General features: G+C 42.3%; 1 protein-coding gene across 1 annotated transcript in view; it reads left to right on the top strand.

Moving 5' to 3' along the window:
* The window catches only part of LOC126184313 (nose resistant to fluoxetine protein 6-like), a 331,804-nt gene that overhangs the window by 147,254 nt on the left and 163,741 nt on the right, over positions 1-20,809 (top strand). Inside the window, exons 4-5 of the mRNA XM_049926689.1 lie at positions 15,776-15,987; positions 16,075-16,137. Of these exons, the coding sequence (XP_049782646.1) occupies positions 15,776-15,987; positions 16,075-16,137 (275 nt within the window). The remainder of the gene's footprint in view (positions 1-15,775; positions 15,988-16,074; positions 16,138-20,809) is intronic.

Here is a 20,809-nt window from a genome sequence, read left to right as displayed (position 1 = left end):
AGCGTCAGTCTACAACAGAGTGCAAGGTAATTTTATGGGACAAGGTTGGTTGAAATGAACAAATGATTGAGTCAGCCACACTTGACATGCTTCATGGCCCTGATTTGCAACATATCAATGGCTAAGGACTGTGTGATATGGTTAGTCATAATTGAAAAGTATTCAAGGGCACGTGTGACCTTCACATCAAGTGGGGAACATACAAGTACAATCTCCTGGGCATCGAAATCTACATTGTACCCAGTAGAAGGCAGAACAGGGTATGTGCACAAGCATTTTGGGATGATAACTTGAAATGGGATTTATAATTTTGTTTGCTAAAGAGTAATGCCCAACAGCTCTTTTTTTTAATAAGCTGGCTATGGGGTTTAAGAGGGTCAACAGTAGATTAAGTTCAACTATAAGATGAAGTCTTCTGCTGTACTACAGCATGTGAAACTGCGTAAAGTGCAACTAATTCCAGATTTTAAATGTCAGTAAATTTTACCTCTACAATGGCCAGTGTATGGGATGTGGTTGCATTAAGGTTAACATCCTATCTGAACCTGTATGGTAAAGTATGCTGTTGAGTTACATTAACCAAAAAGACCATTTTGTCATCTATATAGGTGGCCACACAACTTATGGATTTAATTTTCTGCTTAGTAGCTTAAAAGCCAAATCACATTCTGGTATTCTGGTGCAATTTTTTAAGCAGGGCACTGAAATATCTGCTAGATGTGAAATAAACTGTGAATAATAGTTTTATCTTTCCAAAAACTACAGAAGCTGTTTTTGGGAGATGATCTACTACAGCAAGATGCTGCTGCGTGATCTGAATGTCCTCCTGTCGCAAAATTAACCCAAAATACTAAACATAATGCTAGAAACATCTGCGTTTTAATCTTGCTGCTTTTAGTTGGGAGAACAGAGCATGCAAATTTTATATGTGCTCTTTCCTTGTGGTACAAATCGTGATAATGTCATCCAATTATTTTGTGCAATTTTGTATGTTTTGAATGAGATATTGAAATTTGGTGATTGTGTTGACAACTGCAAAAGGTAAACATAAATAACAATACTGTCCAGAAGGTGTATTTATTACCATCATGTTTTGATTGGCCCTTTAGATGCAGCTAGCAATATGAATGAAATAAGCTTATTTTATAAATAAATGTGCATCCCTTTGACCCGAAATGTAATACATCAGATAAGGTGTAGTGTCACGCTACAGCACATGCACACTTGCCACCCATTTGTGTCAGCAGACGACAACAGCAGACATTGTGCATCTGTCACAAGCAAAGCGGACTGAAGTAGTGGAATCTCTCTCCACCATGCCCTGCCTTGCAGCAGCCATGGAGTTTTTCCAGAGAGAAGCATGCGATGGAAATAGTTCTATGACTGGCACTTTCCCACATTAACATTGAATCAGTGACACGCTCACCTGAGTGAGACAGTGTTTCATAGTGAGTGTCTTTTGTGCTGTGTGAACCTGAAGAGAGGATGTGCTATGAAGTACAGTGACGTTATTCTGGATACATACGACTGCAGAAAAGACAAAGCCAATGAGTTCATATCACATGCTTGGCTCAGAACAGTGATTGCTGGCATCTGCAAAAACCTTGCTGAGCGCTAGTGGCAGAGTGTTAGCATTTTGTACATATGGACCAGTTTCAGATGGATGTTCTTCATGCCACACATGGCAGTGTAATGAGATTGATAGACTACTTCCACATCACATCTCAATAACAAGTGTATAAAATTGGATAGCATGTCGCATGTTTGCCATAATCTACCACGTATGTGCTATCAAGTTTTCTTTTCTTGTATTTGCTAGGTGTGGAATAGTTGTGTATAATTTTCAACATTTACGATTCATTACTTGCCACTCACTGAAACTTTCAGTTCTGTGAGGCTACTATGTGCTATAGGAATTATTTCCCCTGTGTCCATTTTTATTGCTATGTAATTTTATTGTATTAATGCTCTTTTGTCAGTTTTTATGTACTTGTGCCCTGTTCCAATAATGAAACTGAAAAATCAAAAGCACTTTCCATGTCCTTTTTGCCTTTCTTTTTCCCAATATCATCCATATATGCTAGTGCATTATAGGACTATGAGTGTGAGGTTAGTGGGGAAAGTATTTCGCCACACTCGTGGCCCTTGACTGAACAACCTCGACCATCCGGCTTCCGCTCACTGCACCGGGTCACGTGCATTGTGCAGCTGCACCGTGCATCCATCCCCACCCCTCCATCACGGTACGGACCGATCCCACTGCACCACCCCCAGTGGGTCCAGCAGTCCCCACTGACAGCATAACCCCCACAACCATCACCACCACCCCTGACCCACAGGCACATATGGACGGATTCCAAGCATTCCTAAGCCACTTTGCACAGCTCGCAGATGCCACCACCAAACAGGCCATGCACACTCTTCCACCCATCCACTTGCCATACATCTGCTGCCATTAAACATATGTGACTCACACCTGTGGTTTACTTCTGCAGAGGCAATATTCACAGGCTCTTCCATCACAAATGGCACAACACAGTTTGCACATTCCATTGCACAACTGGAACAACTGGAACCTTTGATCAATGTGGGGGCGTGCAACATCATTGCAGACCCGCCACAATCTGGGAAATTTACTGCCCTACATGCCTGGCTCACAGAATGACTCAGCATATCAGAATTGCAGCACATTTGCACAATTGCAGTCACATTATTCTCATTCGAGGAGTGCGCACAACATGTTGCTAATGGCAACTAGGCACAGGTGTTTGCCTGCTCCAAAATGCACGGTGCTAGCAATGCAGGAGTTTCAGTGTGCCAATGCATCCCTTGACTCACTCACTATCTCTGTCACCATACAGCATCACAAAGCCCATGGGCATGACCGCACACTTGCGCAATCTGCATCATCCCTCATTCCCCCAACCGCCTTGCTCGACATTATGACTGACAACACGTACACTTGTGCAGGCACAACCCCATCTGCTCCCCCTCCCCCGCCTGACTAATTCATGATAGACGTGGTGTGCGTGGGGCGAGCGATTATTGCTGTTAAGAGCGTTTTGGCGGAGATGCTATGAACTGCAGTGTGCAGGGGCCCCAAATCCAACAGCAACTGGCAGTAGGCACTCCTGGCTGCTCTGTGGTTTTGCAGTGCCTATTTGTACCCGATCATGGTAACCTCCACTCCTTGTCACCCTACCTACTCAACATGGATCTGGACCTTTCCATCTATCCTCACTGGTTACTACCTTCTGATGCCCTTACTCCTCCCTGCATCAAATGGCTCTGCAATTAAGACCTACTGTTTCCATGTCCAATCCATTGACCTGGGCCTGGGTAGAGATTTCCTATGGACCTTCACTGTGGCTAACATTATGGACTCTATCCATGGTGTCAATTTTATTTTTCATTATGACCTCCTGCTCGACCTGGCAAACCACTGTATTGTCAACACCATCTTCTATTGTTCCACCTCGTGTCAATCCTAGCCCATTACCTATTGTTCCACCAAACAGCTCTCCTACACTGGCCGGTTTGCCTACCACTTCACTGCATTCCCCCTCCACACCTGCCCTTCCAGCATTCCCTGTGAGGTTCACCACCACACGTGGCACTACTTGACCATGATGCCTGGGCTGCCTGTTTTCTGCTGCCCTCGCCCCCTTCTGCCTAACAAATAGAGAGCCACACAGGCTGAAAGTGTGCAGCAGTTGCTGCAAGTGTGCTCTGGCCCACCAAGAGTCCATAGGTTCCTGCCCAAAAACATCATGCCAAAGAAAGATGGTGCATGGCGCCTGTGTGAGGACTTCAGGATGCTTAACTCCAAAATGATGCCCAATTGTTACCACTTTTGTGCAGTTATGGTGACTCTCTAAAAGCTTCCCTCACATGACACTCTGCAATTTGGTCTACCACTTTGTCTCCTCTATCTATAGTCCTATTAGATTTTCATGCCATCAAACTCGTGTACGGACAGCCGCTCATCCTCCCAGGTGACCTTATTGAGCCACAGCCCCAGCTGTCCATAACCTGCATCCCAGCCTTCATGCTGCAGCTCCATAACTCAGTGGTCTCCCAGGAGACATAATCAATGCCAGCCCTTCATGCACTGGGATCTCAGCGCATGTACACACGCAATGCTCTGGATGGATGCCTGCCAGCTGCCACTCCGCCCATGGTACTCAGGCCCACACCATGTTCTCTCACGCGGCACAAAGACATTCTGCTTGTGTCTCCACGGCACTGCTGTCAAGGTCTCAATCAATTGCCTGAAGCCATCATACATGCTCGACCTCACAAGCCCTGCACAGCACTGTCCATCAAGATCGAGGCTGCCTTGCTGTTCACTCTGCCAACCAACCTATCAGAGCTGACAATGACATTAGTTAGCCTCCCCCCCCCCCCCCCCCCTCCCTCTCCCATCCCCTACCAGAACTTTGCCCAGCCACTGCACCCAACTCATCAGGTGAAAATGCCATGTACCTGACACCGAGGGCCATTTATCACTGCCCCATTGCCAGCGCATGCTCCCGGGGCGATGCATGACGGAGTCTACCAACATGGGTTGCCTGTAGCGGATGCCCACATCACCAACACAATATGGTGGGCAGTATACCACCCACAGGGTGGTCACACAAAGCAGCAAGTTGTTAGCTGATAGGGAACAAAGAGTGTAAATTTTCTGAAGAGTTCTTGTTTTTAAAAAAATGAGGGACAGAATGTCAAACCGGCCGACTGTAAACAGGAGAAGCACCACAGGACATTTTAATTTCCACTGTCCTGAATATGGTTTGATGGCATCCATTACAAAATATACACATTTAAGTTCTACAGAGCGAAGTATAGTGACGTGCGATAGTAGAATGCTGTGTGAGGAGATGAGGCCCTGCTCTTTGACACACTTATGACCAAATAACATGTCTTATATTTCCTCGAACACATATGTTTTATGCATCAGACTCTTCAGAATGATGTGTGTTACAAAATGAACATATTTTTGAAAATTTTCTCTCTTTTATTTTTCACCGTGTGACTCGTGTTTACATTTGGTGATTTTGCTGTTTCCTCTTCGTTTACTGCTCTCACATCAAATGAAAACAAAACAGATTTCTGTGGCCGGGACCTATCAAGTGAATTAAAATACATTCACATAATTATGTAAGGCTAAAATGTGTTATTAGTTGCAAATTTTATTTTATTTCCACCTTTCTGACAGTTAAGCATTAATTGCCTTGCAGAACAATTAAGTTATTTTTGTCGGTTTGCCAAAGAAATTTTCTTTTATTAATCTTTTCTGCTGAGGGAGACAATATATTTGAAATGAAGTGTTTAATTCCACACACTGTTCACTGCATTTCAAGTGCACATTTTCAACTTCTAGCACGTTTGGCATTATGCCATAATAAAGAACCAAACATGAGATAACACAGTACTGGTACTCCAAGAAAATTTACATCCCAAAAACCACATTGAAAAGCTTCATATCAGGTCTCAGCCTACTTCACTGGGAATCTGGACATACTTTAAATGTGCACATTTTAGTATGGGTCACGAAATTCCAATCCTCTTGGAGTATCCTCTGACATCTTGTTTCTTTTATGACATAATATAAGATCTTTTAATGTTTTACATGTACCAACATATGGGCTCCCTACGAAATCATAGCTGCGCAAGTGTGGTGATGCCTGTCATCTTACACTCTCTGGCAACTGCAGAAATGAACCTATTTCTAACAGGTCGCGGGAAAATATTCCAAATGGTGGTTTGAAAAGCGTTACCATCAAAGTACCATTCTGGCAGTTACACCGGAACTATGTGTGATAATGTACAATGAATTTCTTAAATCACAGAGTGTTTAACTCTCATTTAAAAATCAACTCTTTGATGACGAGTCATTTAGATGAATTTTGAGTTCAGATCATCGGACATTTATGTCGTTATTAAAAATTTTACTGGCATCTTTGTGTGACATATCTTAAATTGTAATACGCGCATAAAAGACCAACATTGTATTATTATATGTGAAAGCTTTATGTTTTGTGTAGAAACACTGTGTATGTTAATTTGAACTGTTAACTTTTTCTGTTTGTGGGTTCACGCTACTTAACAGTGATGCTGCTATTGGTTGACTACATCATGTGTCCTAAGCTCTGAATACCCGCTGTGATCAGCTGGCGAGATCACGTGACATGAGCTATGACTGGCTTACAAAAGTGCATCGCAATCTTGATTTCAAATGGCTCTGAGCACTATGGGACTTAACATCTATGGTCATCAGTCCCCTAGAACTTAGAACTACTTAAACCTAACTAACCTAAGGACAGCACACAACACCCAGCCATCACGAGGCAGAGAAAAATCCCTGACCCCGCCGGGAATCGAACCCGGGCGTGGGAAGCGATAATGCTACCGCACGACCACGAGATGCGGGCAATCTTGATTTCAGTGCTTCAAAAAGTAACATGCGGTGTTTGATGGAATTCAAATTTATACTTTCGTAATATGAAAATATGCAACGTACATGTTGCTGCACCTCAAAGATCTTTCCAAAACACGTTTTTTTTCTGTGTTTAGTTTTCTAAAGCGCTGGGAAATTCTACGTCCATGTATAAAACCATAATCATTCAAAGGACTTATATTTTATACAGTTCTGAGAGAAAATATACTGGCAGTTAACAGGGAAAAAGTACGTTTTCACCTGGGAGAAAGTGTATTTTTAACCGGGAAATCTGGGAATTTTTTCCAGAACAATGTGATCATCACTCTCCATAAGATTCTTGCATGGATCCTTGTGAACCTAGAGTTTAGGTCTGTCTCAGGTCATAAATTGTGCCCATGTTTCGACTATGTGACTGTGGACTTTTCCATACAGGTGTATCACTGAGATGACTTCATCTTCCTGTACCTCAAAAGGCAGTACGAAAATGCAGATCTTTCAAAGGCCAAGTCCAGTGTGGTCCATGTCCACTGGCCTGATATTGCTGTCGGAGTGTCAAAATTTGAGTCTGTGTCATGTCAGTTGGATAAACACCTTGCAGGCAGCATCAGAAGTCATCGTACCATGAACGACGCTGCTGACAGTCAATAGATGAATCCCGAAGAGATCGTCACGAGTGATCTTGACATCATCGTGTAAGGAGTGCTCGGCAGCCAGTGCTTTGGGTCATGCATATGCATTCAGAAAAGTGAGATTAAGAGTGTTCTTCTTGTAAGAGTTGACTGTGATATTTTGTTCAGCTTAGAAGTGCAGTGATGTGAAAGTAAATAAATGCAATGCACACACAGTGGCAAGTACAGCTAAGCATGGTCTGCACTGCAGAACTGCCAAAGGTAGACTCTGGTGTGGTTCACGCTTGGAGGGATCAGAATAAAGAAAAATACCTGCTCCTATGTGGGGATTTCTTCTTCATCTTCTTCCTCTCTGTAATTTTTTTTTTTCATAGCAAATAAAAATCTCTGGTGCTCTAAAATGAATGATGGTCTTCATAAATTTAAAAAAAATATTTCTTGACAACATAAATAAGTGTACTTTTTCAACATCAATTTTTTTTCCCAGGTCATGTATCATACCAAATCTCTTTTTACCTTTTTTTTATTTCTTCAGATCACATAGGACGCCCTCCAGGTGAAAAATAATTATTTATAATTAGCATCAATAACAAACAAAACATAAAGGGAATTAAAGAAAACACCCTCCTGGCACAACAAACAAAATGGCATCCACGTCCCATCATCTTGTGGGTAGATGCACTCTGACTCCCAAGGCAGTCAGGCATGTTCTGGGCACGTCTTCACGAAGAATATTCCATTTTGCCAGTACATTGGACTGAGTTCTGGTATAACACAATCACACTGAAATCACCTTCTCATACCTGGGACATCCCAGCTGCAGGGAGAATCGAAGAAGGCACTACCCAAAAAGTTGGCACAGTACTGACGGTATCACGGATAGTGCATGAGAAAAGTAAAGCGATCTTGCAGGAATGTCCAAAAATCAAGAACACTCCTATCACCTTGAGGGAACAAATAAGAGATCGAGAGGCCCTATATCTAGATCACAGCAGTGGTCTTCGTACGTGGGAAATAAGTCTCATCTGAGAACAGAAATGATTGCAGTGTGATGGCATGAGGAGCTGTACATAGAAGAAAGGCAAGCATCTTCTGCATCAGGTGCCACACCTCTGCAGAAGATCCACATATCAGTCTATGTTCGTTGTATCAAGCATGTGACAATGAGGGCACGTGGCGAATCTATCATTTTTATGGCATGTAGATGAAGTTGTGCCATGTATTTTCCATGAATGAACAGATACCAGATTGCATGAGCGCTCATGTCGAGGGGGACATGGTGCACAGAATGCGAAACCATGGGCCATGCGATCGTAGGATATCGGCTTTCCACAACATTCCAAGTATGAGTTCTGATCATTAGGTGGTAAACATAATGTGCTGTAGGGTTCCTGGTACTAGGCAAGTCGGCATGGACACAACTGTATTTAATGAAAAAGATCCTGACGTGAGAGAGAGGAAGAAATATGGGTTACTGCAACGGGTGCCTCTCGAGAGGACAGGGGAGGGTGTGGGGGGGGGGGGGGGCAGTTCATCAATCAGGCTTCCCGATAATCCGGTCCGGTGGGGCAGATCCACGATCTAATCATCATAATTACATAAAGGGCAGCTGCTCTCGCTTGGACATTGACTGGGCCAAGGCCACCATCTGGAGGAAACTTTGCAGATAAGACCCGCGCGTCAAAAGTAGCCGAACACCGCCTGCAGTCTGTGTGCCATTGATTTTGGCATCAGTAAAATCTGTGCTGAATGGGGTAGTCACGAGACTAGATGAGTGTTACCAACTGTTGTAACATGTCCAATGCTCTCAGGAGGTTGCCGCGAATGTTCGGGCAGATTGCTAGAAGCAGATGTTTGTAATTAAATGAGGTCGTGCACTGTATATCATGCATGAAGGTGATCCCCAGCATAGGTCCGACAGATGAAAGCATGCCCCCTCATTGGTATCCCTGTCAACCGACTCCTCAAACCATTTAACAATGGCTCAAGGCTGATGGCGAAAAGGGGCATTGACGGCCCAACCGCATGATATTAATAGCGCCCGCCACAAGACCATTGACCAGCACTTGCGACGTGGCACCTCGAAGGAAAATGGTTCAAATGGCTCTGAGCACTATGGGACTTAACATGTGTGGTCATCAGTCCCCTAGAACTTAGAACTACTTAAACCTAACTAACCTAAGGACATCACACACATCCATGCCCGAGGCAAGATTCGAACCTGCGACCATAGTGGTCACACGGTTCCAGACTGAAGTGCCTAGAACTGCACGGCCACACCGGCCGGGCACCTCGAAGGAGTTGCAAAACGATGTGTGTAATCTGTGGGGGAAGGCCATCCTTTGGAGTACGTTTTCTAGGAAGCATAAATATAAACTGGGTAAAGATCCCTAGCCGATTGTAGGTAAATTACGTCATCTACCTCAATGCCTTCCTTTAAAAGAATAGCCATCCCACTGCCACCGTCAGCACATGGCGTGAGGTAAGAAACATAGCCATAGATAATTGGAAATGTCGCTAGTCGAACTTCCTGCAGAAGGGCAAAATCAAGGTCTGACGCCCGCAACATTTTATGGAGCAATTGTAATTTGACAAGGGTGCCAATAGTTTTGACATTGATGGAGCCAGTCCCATAAGCTTGTTGCGGAATTGGGACTACTGGGATGCTCATGGAGGTACGAAGAGCAGTAGTGAACAGGAATGTTGTCCCAGAAAGCTGCACATCCCCATCCAGTAACCCTGTTGATTAGAAGTTGTGACTTGGAGCAGCAGCATTTGCTGCTGTCACAATGGTGGGTGTTTTGTCGTCTACATTGTCAGACCATGCAAAGGTGTGTGGATGGCATCCGTCCACTGGAGTACCTGTGGAGTCCAAAGGCGGCATCATGTTGGCGGTGGAAGAGTGGTGCTGGCCCCACTGCTGTTCAACATCCATAGGTACAGCGCCTGGTGCATATGAACATGGTTGTACCTCCGATGGGAGGCAGGCTAGTGCTTCCGCCATGGAATTGTCGATTGTGGGAACATCTTGAGAGTTGTGTTCCTCATCATCTTGAGACTGCATCCTGCAGGTATAAAATGGGACGATCCACCATTTATGATGTCTCTTCGGCGACTGTTGCTTGTGCATGTGATCTTCAGTGTCCGAAGATGCCTGGGTGTACAGATGGTCAGCCACAAAAGCATTGGTAGGCACAACCATGGAGTCAAGGGCCATCCCCTGTACTAGAGATTGTTCACCACTACACATGATGGGAGGAGGAGGCAAGAGTGTCAGTCCGTCTGTAACAGCCTGAGGCATTACAGGAGACAACGATGTGTCAGTAGTAGGAACCAGTGGTGATCGCGGTCAGGGGTCATTATGGAGAACTTCGACAATCATCAGCAGGAGCGTCGTCGGAGCAGTCATGGCCTGCAAGTCCCCAGGCAGTAACTGTGTGATTCTGCGTTGCAGACAGGTGGAACGGAGCTGTTTGTCTCTGCCACATCCCGAGCATGTCATCAGGTGGCCATCATAAATTATAATTGCACAGCAGCCACCAGTATATAAGTAGTATGGCACATGTTTGGTTAGCTGTATGCAGATCTGTTGGACTCCATTGAGAACTGGGTATGTAGTGAATTGAACCCACTTTTCAGCTGTCCGCTGCTTGTGGTCTAGTGACTATTGTTGCTGCCTCTGGATCACAGGATCCCGCGTTCAATTCGCGGCCGGCTCGGGGATTTTCTGTGCCTGGGGACTGGGTGTTTGTGTTGTCCACATCATTTCATCATCATTCATGAAAGTGGCAAGTGTGGACTGTGTAAAGATTGGAACTTTGTACGGGCACTAATAACTGCACAGCTGAGTGCCCCACAAACCAAATATCATCATCATCATTTTTCAGCTGTATGACTAATCACCTTTCCTCATGGGTGGAATGCAGATACCACTACCTCTGAGGTCACCTCAAAAGGGAGTTCAAATATCCTGATCGTCCGCCGTCTAAGTCTCGCATGTTCCACAGTTAGTTACTGATGTGTCCATCAGTGACGGAACTTAAGACCACTTCGAGTTGCAATTAGAATTTTGTCACATATGTCTTTGTTAACCAACTTCACGTATACCACACTGCTCACTATTGACAGGTGGGCAACAACAAGATCGTTGCAATCAATCTTGACTTCGTCTCTGATAAATTGTTTGATTTCAAGTGCTTATGGTCGGACATAGTCAGGTGAAAAACTAATATTCAGTGTTGATTTTCTGTGGGCATAAGCCATTCTCTTTCAAAGGAAATACAGCACACTAAGATGTCAGAATCACATAAACAACTCCGAGAGTGAACTGTGCAGTGATGACGTAAAGATGTCTGCCCTGCTAGCATACCAAAAGGCGACTATTTAACCCAGGACCTCCAGGGGCAGAGTCTAGTGCTCTACCTGGTAGCCCACTACAGCTACATTGTATTATTTAGTTTGTTACAGTTTTAGATATCAACAGAGATGGAGTAAGTTACTATGAGCATGTAATTTAGCATGCACAAGAGAATGGAGCATGCCGTTTTACGTGCTTGTTGCTATAACTTGTACACATCATGATAACATAGTTTTAAGGCAAATTTAGAAATAACAGTACTTTGTTTTATTGAAAACATTGGCAACCCTATTCTACATCCGAGGGACACAGCTAATATTACATCTGTTTTTGCTGAAGATTTACCATCCAATATATCACACTGGGCTCTATCAGACAAAAATTCTTGAAACCAATCACATACACTCCTGGAAATTGAAATAAGAACACCGTGAATTCATTGTCCCAGGACACATTCCTGGGGTCAGATACATCACATGATCACACTGACAGAACCACAGGCACATAGACACAGGCAACAGAGCATGCACAATGTCGGCACTAGTACAGTGTATATCCACCTTTCGCAGCAATGCAGGCTGCTATTCTCCCATGGAGACGATCGTAGAGATGCTGGATGTAGTCCTGTGGAACGGCTTGCCATGCCATTTCCACCTGGCACCTCAGTTGGACCAGCGTTCGTGCTGGACGTGCAGACCGCGTAAGACGACGCTTCATCCAGTCCCAAACATGCTCAATGGGGGACAGATCCGGAGATCTTGCTGGCCAGGGTAGTTGACTTACACCTTCTAGAGCACGTTGGGTGGCACGGGATACATGCGGACGTGCATTGTCCTGTTGGAACAGCAAGTTCCCTTGCCGGTCTAGGAATGGTAGAACGATGGGTTCGATGACGGTTTGGATGTACCGTGCACTATTCAGTGTCCCCTCGACGATCACCAGTGGTGTACGGCCAGTGTAGGAGATCGCTCCCCACACCATGATGCCGGGTGTTGGCCCTGTGTGCCTCAGTCGTATGCAGTCCTGATTGTGGCGCTCACCTGCACGGCGCCAAACACGCATACGATCATCATTGGCACCAAGGCAGAAGCGACTCTCATCGCTGAAGACGACACGTCTCCATTCGTCCCTCCATTCACGCCTGTCGCGACACCACTGGAGGCGGGCTGCACGATGTTGGGGCGTGAGCGGAAGACGGCCTAACGGTGTGCGGGACCGTAGCCCAGCTTCATGGAGACGGTTGCGAATGGTCCTCGCCGATACCCCAGGAGCAACAGTGTCCCTAATTTGCTGGGAAGTGGCGGTGCGGTCCCCTACGGTACTGCGTAGGGTCCTACGGTCTTGGCGTGCATCCGTGCGTCGCTGCGGTCCGGTCCCAGGTCGACGGGCACGTGCACCTTCCGCCGACCACTGGCGACAACATCGATGTACTGTGGAGACCTCACGCCCCACGTGTTGAGCAATTCGGCGGTACGTCCACCCGGCCTCCCGCATGCCCACTATACGCCCTCGCTCAAAGTCCGTCAACTGCACATACGGTTTACGCCCACGCTGTCGCGGCATGCTACCAGTGTTAAAGACTGCGATGGAGCTCCGTATGCCACGGCAAACTGGCTGACACTGACGGCGGCGGTGCACAAATGCTGCGCAGCTAGCGCCATTCGACGGCCAACACCGCGGTTCCTGGTGTGTCCGCTGTGCCGTGCGTGTGATCATTGCTTGTACAGCCCTCTCGCAGTGTCCGGAGCAAGTATGGTGGGTCTGACACACCGGTGTCAATGTGTTCTTTTTTCCATTTCCAGGAGTGTATACGGCATGATTGTTCATATAATGATATCTCCAATAGCAGCTGACAGCATAGTGGATGTCAGACCCCATTCAGAAATCTACGTGCTTGCCCACGTCTATTATATGTAATATATTGTGTGTGAAGCACTCCAGCTGTTTTTCACATGAACAGGATTTCCTGTCTCTGTGCTAACTTTTGTTTTTCTCAAGGAAAATTATCATGCTCAAGCTTAAAATATGTCACAGGCTCTTTTAACAAACACGATAATGGATGAAACTTTCTAGCAGAATAAAATTGTGTGTCGGGCCGAGACTCGTTCTTGGCCTTTCGCGAGCAAGTGCTTCACCAACTGAGCTACCCAAATACAACTGACAGCCTGTCCTCACAGCTTTCCTTCTGCTAGTACCTCATATCCTACCTTCCAAACTTCACAGAAATTCGTCTGTGAAACTTGCAGGACTAGCACTGCTGGAGAAAGGGCTACTGTGGAGACTTGGCACAGCCGCAGCCATTTCCAGAATGAATCTTTCACTCTACAGCAGAGTGCTAGTCGTACAAGTTTCCTTCTGTGGAGTTTAGATGGTAGGCGATGAGGTACTAGCAGAAGTAAAACTGTGAGAATGGGCTGTGAGTCATGCATAAGTAGCTCATTTGTCAGAGCACTTGCTCGTGAGAGGCAGTCTCGAGTTGGAGTCCCAGTCTTGCACACAGTTTTAATCTTACAGAAAGTTTCATGCCAGCATACGCTCTGCTGCAGAATGAAAAATTCATTCAGGCACAATGGATGTTTCTATGTAAACAAATCCATCATTTTATTCTTCTTGTAATTGAGAGTGACCTGCACTCACTTCATCTGTGTGGGACTTTTCTCTGTACAACACAGTCTTGAAAAATGTGACAAATAAAAGTTGCTATTGCTGGAGTGTATTCAATGTAGAATGTTAAAGGAACTGTGTCAGAGACTGGAGCCTTGTTTGATTTGCATAGCATCAATATTTTTTTTCTCACTTTTAGTGATTTTTATTTCAATATCACCCATGATCAGCTTTGTGCAGTGGCTACATGAAGAAGCCATAGTTGGACCCTTGTGCATAAATGTCATTTTAATGCTAAAATTTAGTATTTTTGCTTCTTAATTGTTGTCTTCTATTTTGAAACCAGACTGTTCCACAAAAGACTGACTGGAAAGTTTTGGACTGTTCATAAACTTCCCGTAGGAACAGAAGGTAATAAGATTTCCTGAAAGGTCTTACTAGAAGTTGTTGTCACTTTCATGCATAGCTATGCACAGTTTGTCACTTTACTTTTTGTCACTTAGTTCTTTTCTTTTCTCTCGTGCAAAATCTCTGTTTATGTAACATTACCCAAGTGGTAACATTAATGCAATGTGAGATTTGCCATTTGGTATGTATCTCTTGAGGCCATGATTAGTGATTTCTTAGAGCTTTTCCCAACTATATTTGCCACATCCATACTTTTTCTGTTCTACTTGGAATTAGGTAGAAACAAAGTTCTCGATCACTCGCACAGATGCATGGAGATCAGTAGAACAAAGTGCCAATTCTATGTGGTCAGTAATGAAAGATCTCATGCAGTGAACAGCTGATCAGAAGGGAAGTCCAGAATACAGCAGAGGCTGTAATAAAGAGTGATAAATCCATTTGGAGAGAAATCCAAATCAAGCAAGGAACATTGGAATTCAGATAATCATATGATGTACAGACAGAGGCATCATTGAGTAAATGAGCATGCCTGAAAAGTGGCTGGCCACAGTAGTTTTCATAGTGACTGCACCTACTTCATGTGCTTGTTGTGTCCTCCTCAGCACCTAGTGTGAACTCTGTTGCTACACAGCCTGAAGATCTCTGACTCCATATCTGTATCAGTACTCTAGTGGGTAAGAGGTTGGGTACAGTTTATAATTGACAAGCATAAAAATAAAAAATTATTTATTGGTTCATTTTAATGACTCCCTGATGCAGATGATACAACTGCTGTAAGTCTCAAAAGAAAACTTGAGTCTCACACCCTACTCATACAATTATAGTTGGTGGTGACTTCAATTTGCCCTCGATATGTTATTTCACACTGTACGGGATTAATTTATTTAGTTAACTGGCTTTTGGTGTACTAGGTCATCATCAGACATGAACTGAGGTTAGCCTTGTAAGACAAAAACCAGTTAACTAAATAAATTTATCCTGTAGAACATACACAATATTGTGCTTTTCATTTTTATGGTATTCTACCAAGAAGCAACAGTAGAATCAGCTAACTGTTTCATATTATTCAAATAAAAGTGGATCATTATGAAATTCATGAACATTTTATTGTAATAATTTATTGTACTAAATAAATTACAGTTTTACATTTCATGTAGTATTTCATTCTTTTCTATCAATCAAAATCTCATAAACTGACTGTCCAGCATAATTACCACAAAACAACATGCATTACTGTACTGAAATGAAGGGTTACAAAAGCATCTTTTACACAATAGTTCGTACTTTACTTGTAATTTTCAATCAAAGTCAAAATTTTCAATGCATTGTTTACAGGGCACTGTTGACATTTGTAGCGGTAGTCGTGATTCTGGGTACAGCATATGATGTTATTATTTGGCAGCCTCATCTGAGAGAAATAACAGCACATGGCACGTCCCAGAAAACAAAAGTCCACAGTGTTAAAGAGAACATGGAGGTAGCCATCACCAACCCTAAAATACATGAAAACAATAATGATGATAGTTACAGCAACAACTACAGTGAGAGTAAGAAGTTTTCTTTTTATGCCATACTTCCAGATGGATGGTTAAGCAAATAATGTTTATCATAATAGTATCCTTTAACTGTTACAGAAACTGATTTTTACACAAGCAAATCAACATCTTCCACAAGAGAGAAAATTGTGCAGGGGCTTGGTAAGTGATGCTAAATATCACAACTTGATACCTTATTTCATTTCAGTGATGTATTTTACAGTCAAACAAAGGGTTAAGATACACAGCTCTACTTCTATGTGGGGTACCTAAAATTATAAAATCTGTGCAAAAAAGATTGTGATCAAAATTAACAAATGCAGTTTCACAAATATTGCTTCTATGGAATAGAGGACTTTATGAGTACCTGCTAACTAAATTTTATTGTTTCTTATTTTTATCTGACTTGGGACCAGTTGTAAAAGCTTTGAATAACTGACAGTTAACATTTATTTTCTGAACGGTACAGGAACCACTTTTTACCAGCACAGAACAATGAATAAGTTCAGTGTAAACTCAGGATAAGCTATTTGGTGATTTATGGTTGGGTTAGGGAAATTATCTGGGGAATAAATTTAATGATTACATCAGAAATAACTATAATTTATCAGTTTTATTGGTTGTGGAGCTCTAAGGCTGTGGTTTATATTGTTTTAAGAAATACAGCTGGCAGCTGCTTTTTTATGTATTTTTATTTATGCCAATACATGTTTTGGGCTGTCACTCATCTTCACTTGGTGTAATACATGTATAACGCTTCAGTAAGTACGTCATTAAAACATCAGCAGCAATTTGGATGCCGCATCTGGCCTGAGAAAAATTAATTATTTTGTTTAGCTACTACACTTCGCAAGTTGTATAGTTATGATATCATAAATACACAACTTGCGAAGTGTATTACCTAAATAAAATTGTTAATTTTGTTCAGGCCAGCTGCAGCACCCAAATTGCTGTTGATGAGTTAGTGATGTTCTTACATATATGTATTACAAAAATGAAGATAGCTGAAAGCCAAAAATACTTATTAGTCTAAATAATGATATGATGCAAGAAAAAGTGGCTGGTTGCAGCATTTCTTAAAGTAAAAGAAATAAATGTATTATTGGAGAATGATGATGAGTTTTTGAAGAGCTGTTCATCAAAATGAAATGAGATAAGAAAGTGAGTATACATTCAATTACTTCAAAGAATGCATCAACTTTAAATTAATAACTAGACTTAACAATCGGAGGAAGCTAAACTCTGACTTTTCAGTCTTGTAATGAGAAACTGGAGCATATGACTGAGACATGAGCATGCATCTGTATCTCATAGCATTGTTAATTACTATATCAATAATATCTGGTGTTAAGGGGTACCCATTTTTTTGTTTACTGATACTTCAAAAATTTTATGACATTACCTTGTGACTGAATGAAGAGAGCAATATATTGTGATTTAATTTAGTCGATAAATAGGGAGCAAGACAATTTGTGCTCAACATGCCACATATTTATCTTCTTCTCAACATTATCATAGCTCTGTGTTATTATTGCTATAGTATTTTCGTGATTCATCATTTTGTTTATCAAAAACAGTGTAGAATAGGCCTAAGCATACTGAGAAACCCTCATATCTTGAGAGTGATAGTTGGATAGTTCTCATGTGAAGCCAGAGATAGTTTCTAATGTTCCCATACTGACAGTACTTTTATAGAACAAAATATTATTCCACCTTCTCCTTTTTTGTTTTGTGTAAACATCCAAACAGTGTCAGAAGGTGACAATCTCAATAATGCTGAAAAAACCCAAGAAGTCTCTAACTTTTCATAATATGCAATCATTTTATTGTTAGGGGTAGGCTTCTGGTTACAGAACAGAGACTATTTTTACTCCTGCTGTGAGGAATGTGTCTTCCAGTTGTCATTGGAGTCACTGAAGGATGTAGAGTGGCTCATAAGTGCTATCACTGATGCTGCCTTATGTAATAAGAACTAACAGACTACAGGTCTCACACAGGTTACCTTGCGTAAGTTTTCTTTCGGGAATGATTATTCCATCAGTGAGTTAGTTGATTTTGGTTCTCGGATTTTTTTCTTGTTCAGATTTCCTTCTGTCATTTGGAGACCTTATTCATACTGACAAAGAAACAGCCAATAGGACTATTTTTTTACAGTATAAGAATTGATTGTGCATGTTGGCACTTAGTCATCAAGTTTCCACTCATACAGCAGAAAAATACTAGAAGACAATAATGTGTTTCCGAAATAGCTTCATTCTCACTACTTTGATGTGTCATACATCATTTCTTTAAAATGAAGTCCTGGGTGTTGAAGTTGTGATCTAATCTTCAGTACATACAGTATGATGCATTTTATATCATGTACCTAACTAATTACAAGGTTCAGCTTAATGAATTTGACTTTGAACTGAGAATTATCCATCTATTTATTTTTGTTTTGGTCCTGTGACATCTCATGCTGATATAGGACAAATCAGTATAAAATACAGAGTTACATATTTGTAATGTTACTGCTTGCACATTGTTGTTGTTGTGGTCTCCAGTCCTGAGACTGGTTTGATGCAGCTCTCCATGCTACTCTATCCTGTGCAAGTTTCTTCATCTCCCAGTACTTACTGCAACCTACATCCTTGTGAATCTGCTTAGTGTATTCATCTCTTGGTCTCCTTCTACAATTTTTACCCTCCACACTGCCCTCCAATGCTAAATTTGTGATCCCTTGATGCCTCAGAACATGCCCTACCAACCGGTCCCTTCTTCTTGTCAAGTTGTGCCATAAACTCCTCTTCTCCCCAATTCTATTCAATACCTCCTCATTAGTTATGTGATCTACCCTTCTAATCTTCAGCATTCTTCTGTAGCACCACATTTCAAAAGCTTCTATTCTCTTCTCGTCAAAACTATTTATCGTCCATGTTTCACTTCCATACAAGGCTACACTCCATACAAATACATTCAGAAACAACTTCCTAACACTTAAATCTATACTCGATGTTAACAAATTTCTCTTCTTCAGAAACACTTTCCTTGCCATTGCCAGTCTACATTTTATATCCTCTCTACTTTGACCATCATCAGATATTTTGCTCCCCAAATAGCAGAACTCCTTTACTACTTTAAGTGTCTCATTTCCTAATCTAATTCCCTCAGCATCACCCGACTTAATTCGACTACATTCCATTATCCTCGTTTTGCCTTTGTTGATGTTCATCTTATATCCTCCTTTCAAGACACTGTCCATTCCGTTCCACTGTTCTTCCAAGTCCTTTGCTGTCTCTGACAGAATTAAAATGTCATCGGCGAACCTCAAAGTTTTTATTTCTTCTCCATGGATTTTAATAGCAACTCGAATTTTTCTTTTGTTTCCTTTACTAGTTGCTCAATATACAGATTGAATAACATCGGGGAGAGGCTACAACCCTGTCTCACTCCCTTCCAACCACTGCTTCCCTTTCATACCCCTCAACTCTTATAACTGCCATCTGGTTTCTGTACAAATTGTAAATAGCCTTTCGCTCCCTGTATTTTACCCCTGCCACCTTCAGAATTTAAAAGAGAGTATTCCAGTCAACATTGTCAAAAGATTTCTCTAAGTCTACAAATGCTAGAAACGTAGGTTTGCCTTTCCTTAATCTTTCTTCTAAGATAAGTCGTAAGGTCAGTATTGCCTCACGTGTTCTAATATTTCTACAGAATCCAAACTGATCTTCCCCAAGGTCAGCTTCTACTAGTTTTTCCATTCGTCTGTAAAGAATTCGCATTAGTATTTTGCAGCTGTGGCTTATTAAACTGATTGTTCGGTAATTTTCACATCTGTCAACACCTGCTTTCTTTGGGGTTGGTATTATTATATTCTTCTTGAAGTCTGAGGGTATTTCGCCTGTCTCATACATCTTGCTCACCAGATGGTAGAGTTTTGTCAGGACTGGCTCTCCCAAGACCATCAGTAGTTCTAATGGAATGTTGTCTACTCCTGGGGCCGTGTTTCGACTCAGGTCTTTCAATGCTCTGTCAAACTCTTCACACAGTGTTGTATCTCCCATTTCGTCTTCATCTCATTCTCTTCCATTTCCAGAATAATGTCCTCAAGGACGTCGCCCTTGTATAGACCCTTCTATATACACCCCTTGTATAGATCCTCTATATACTCCTTCCACCTTTCTGCTTTCCCTTCTTTGTTTAGAACTGGGTTTCCGTCTGAGCTCTTGATATTCATACAAGTGGTTCTCTTTTCTCCAAAGGTCTCTTTAATTTTCCTGTAGGCAGTATCTATCTTACCCCTAGTGAGATAAGCCTCTACATCCTTACATTTGTCCTCTAGCCATCCCTGCTTAGCCATTTTGCAATTCCTGTCGATCTCATTTTTGAGACGTTTGTAATTCTTTTTGCCTGCTTCATTTACTGCATTTTTATATTTTCTCCTTTCATCTATTAATTTCAATATTTCTTCTGTTACCCAAAGGTTTCTACTAGTCCTCGTCTTTTTACCTATTTGATCCTCTGCTGCCTTCACTATTTCATCCCTCAAAGCTACCCATTCTTCTTCTGCTGTATTTCTTTCCCCCATTCCTGTCAATTGTTCCCTTATGCTCTCCCTGAAACTCTGTACAACTTCTGGTTTAATCAGTTTGTCCAGGTCCCATCTCCTTAAATTCCCACCTTTCTGCAGTTTCTTCAGTTTTAATCTACAGTTCATAACCAATAGATTGTGGTCAGAGTCCACATCTGCCCCTGGAAATGTCTTACAATTTAATACTTGGTTCCTAAATCTCTGTCTTACCATTATATAATCTATCTGATACCTTCTAGTATTTCCAGGATTGTTCCATGTGTA

Source organism: Schistocerca cancellata, chromosome 4 (assembly GCF_023864275.1).
Source record: "Schistocerca cancellata isolate TAMUIC-IGC-003103 chromosome 4, iqSchCanc2.1, whole genome shotgun sequence".
Taxonomy (NCBI): domain Eukaryota; kingdom Metazoa; phylum Arthropoda; class Insecta; order Orthoptera; family Acrididae; genus Schistocerca; species Schistocerca cancellata.
The sequence above is the reverse complement of the archived record's forward strand: the minus strand, read 5'-3'. Positions and strand labels throughout refer to the sequence as shown.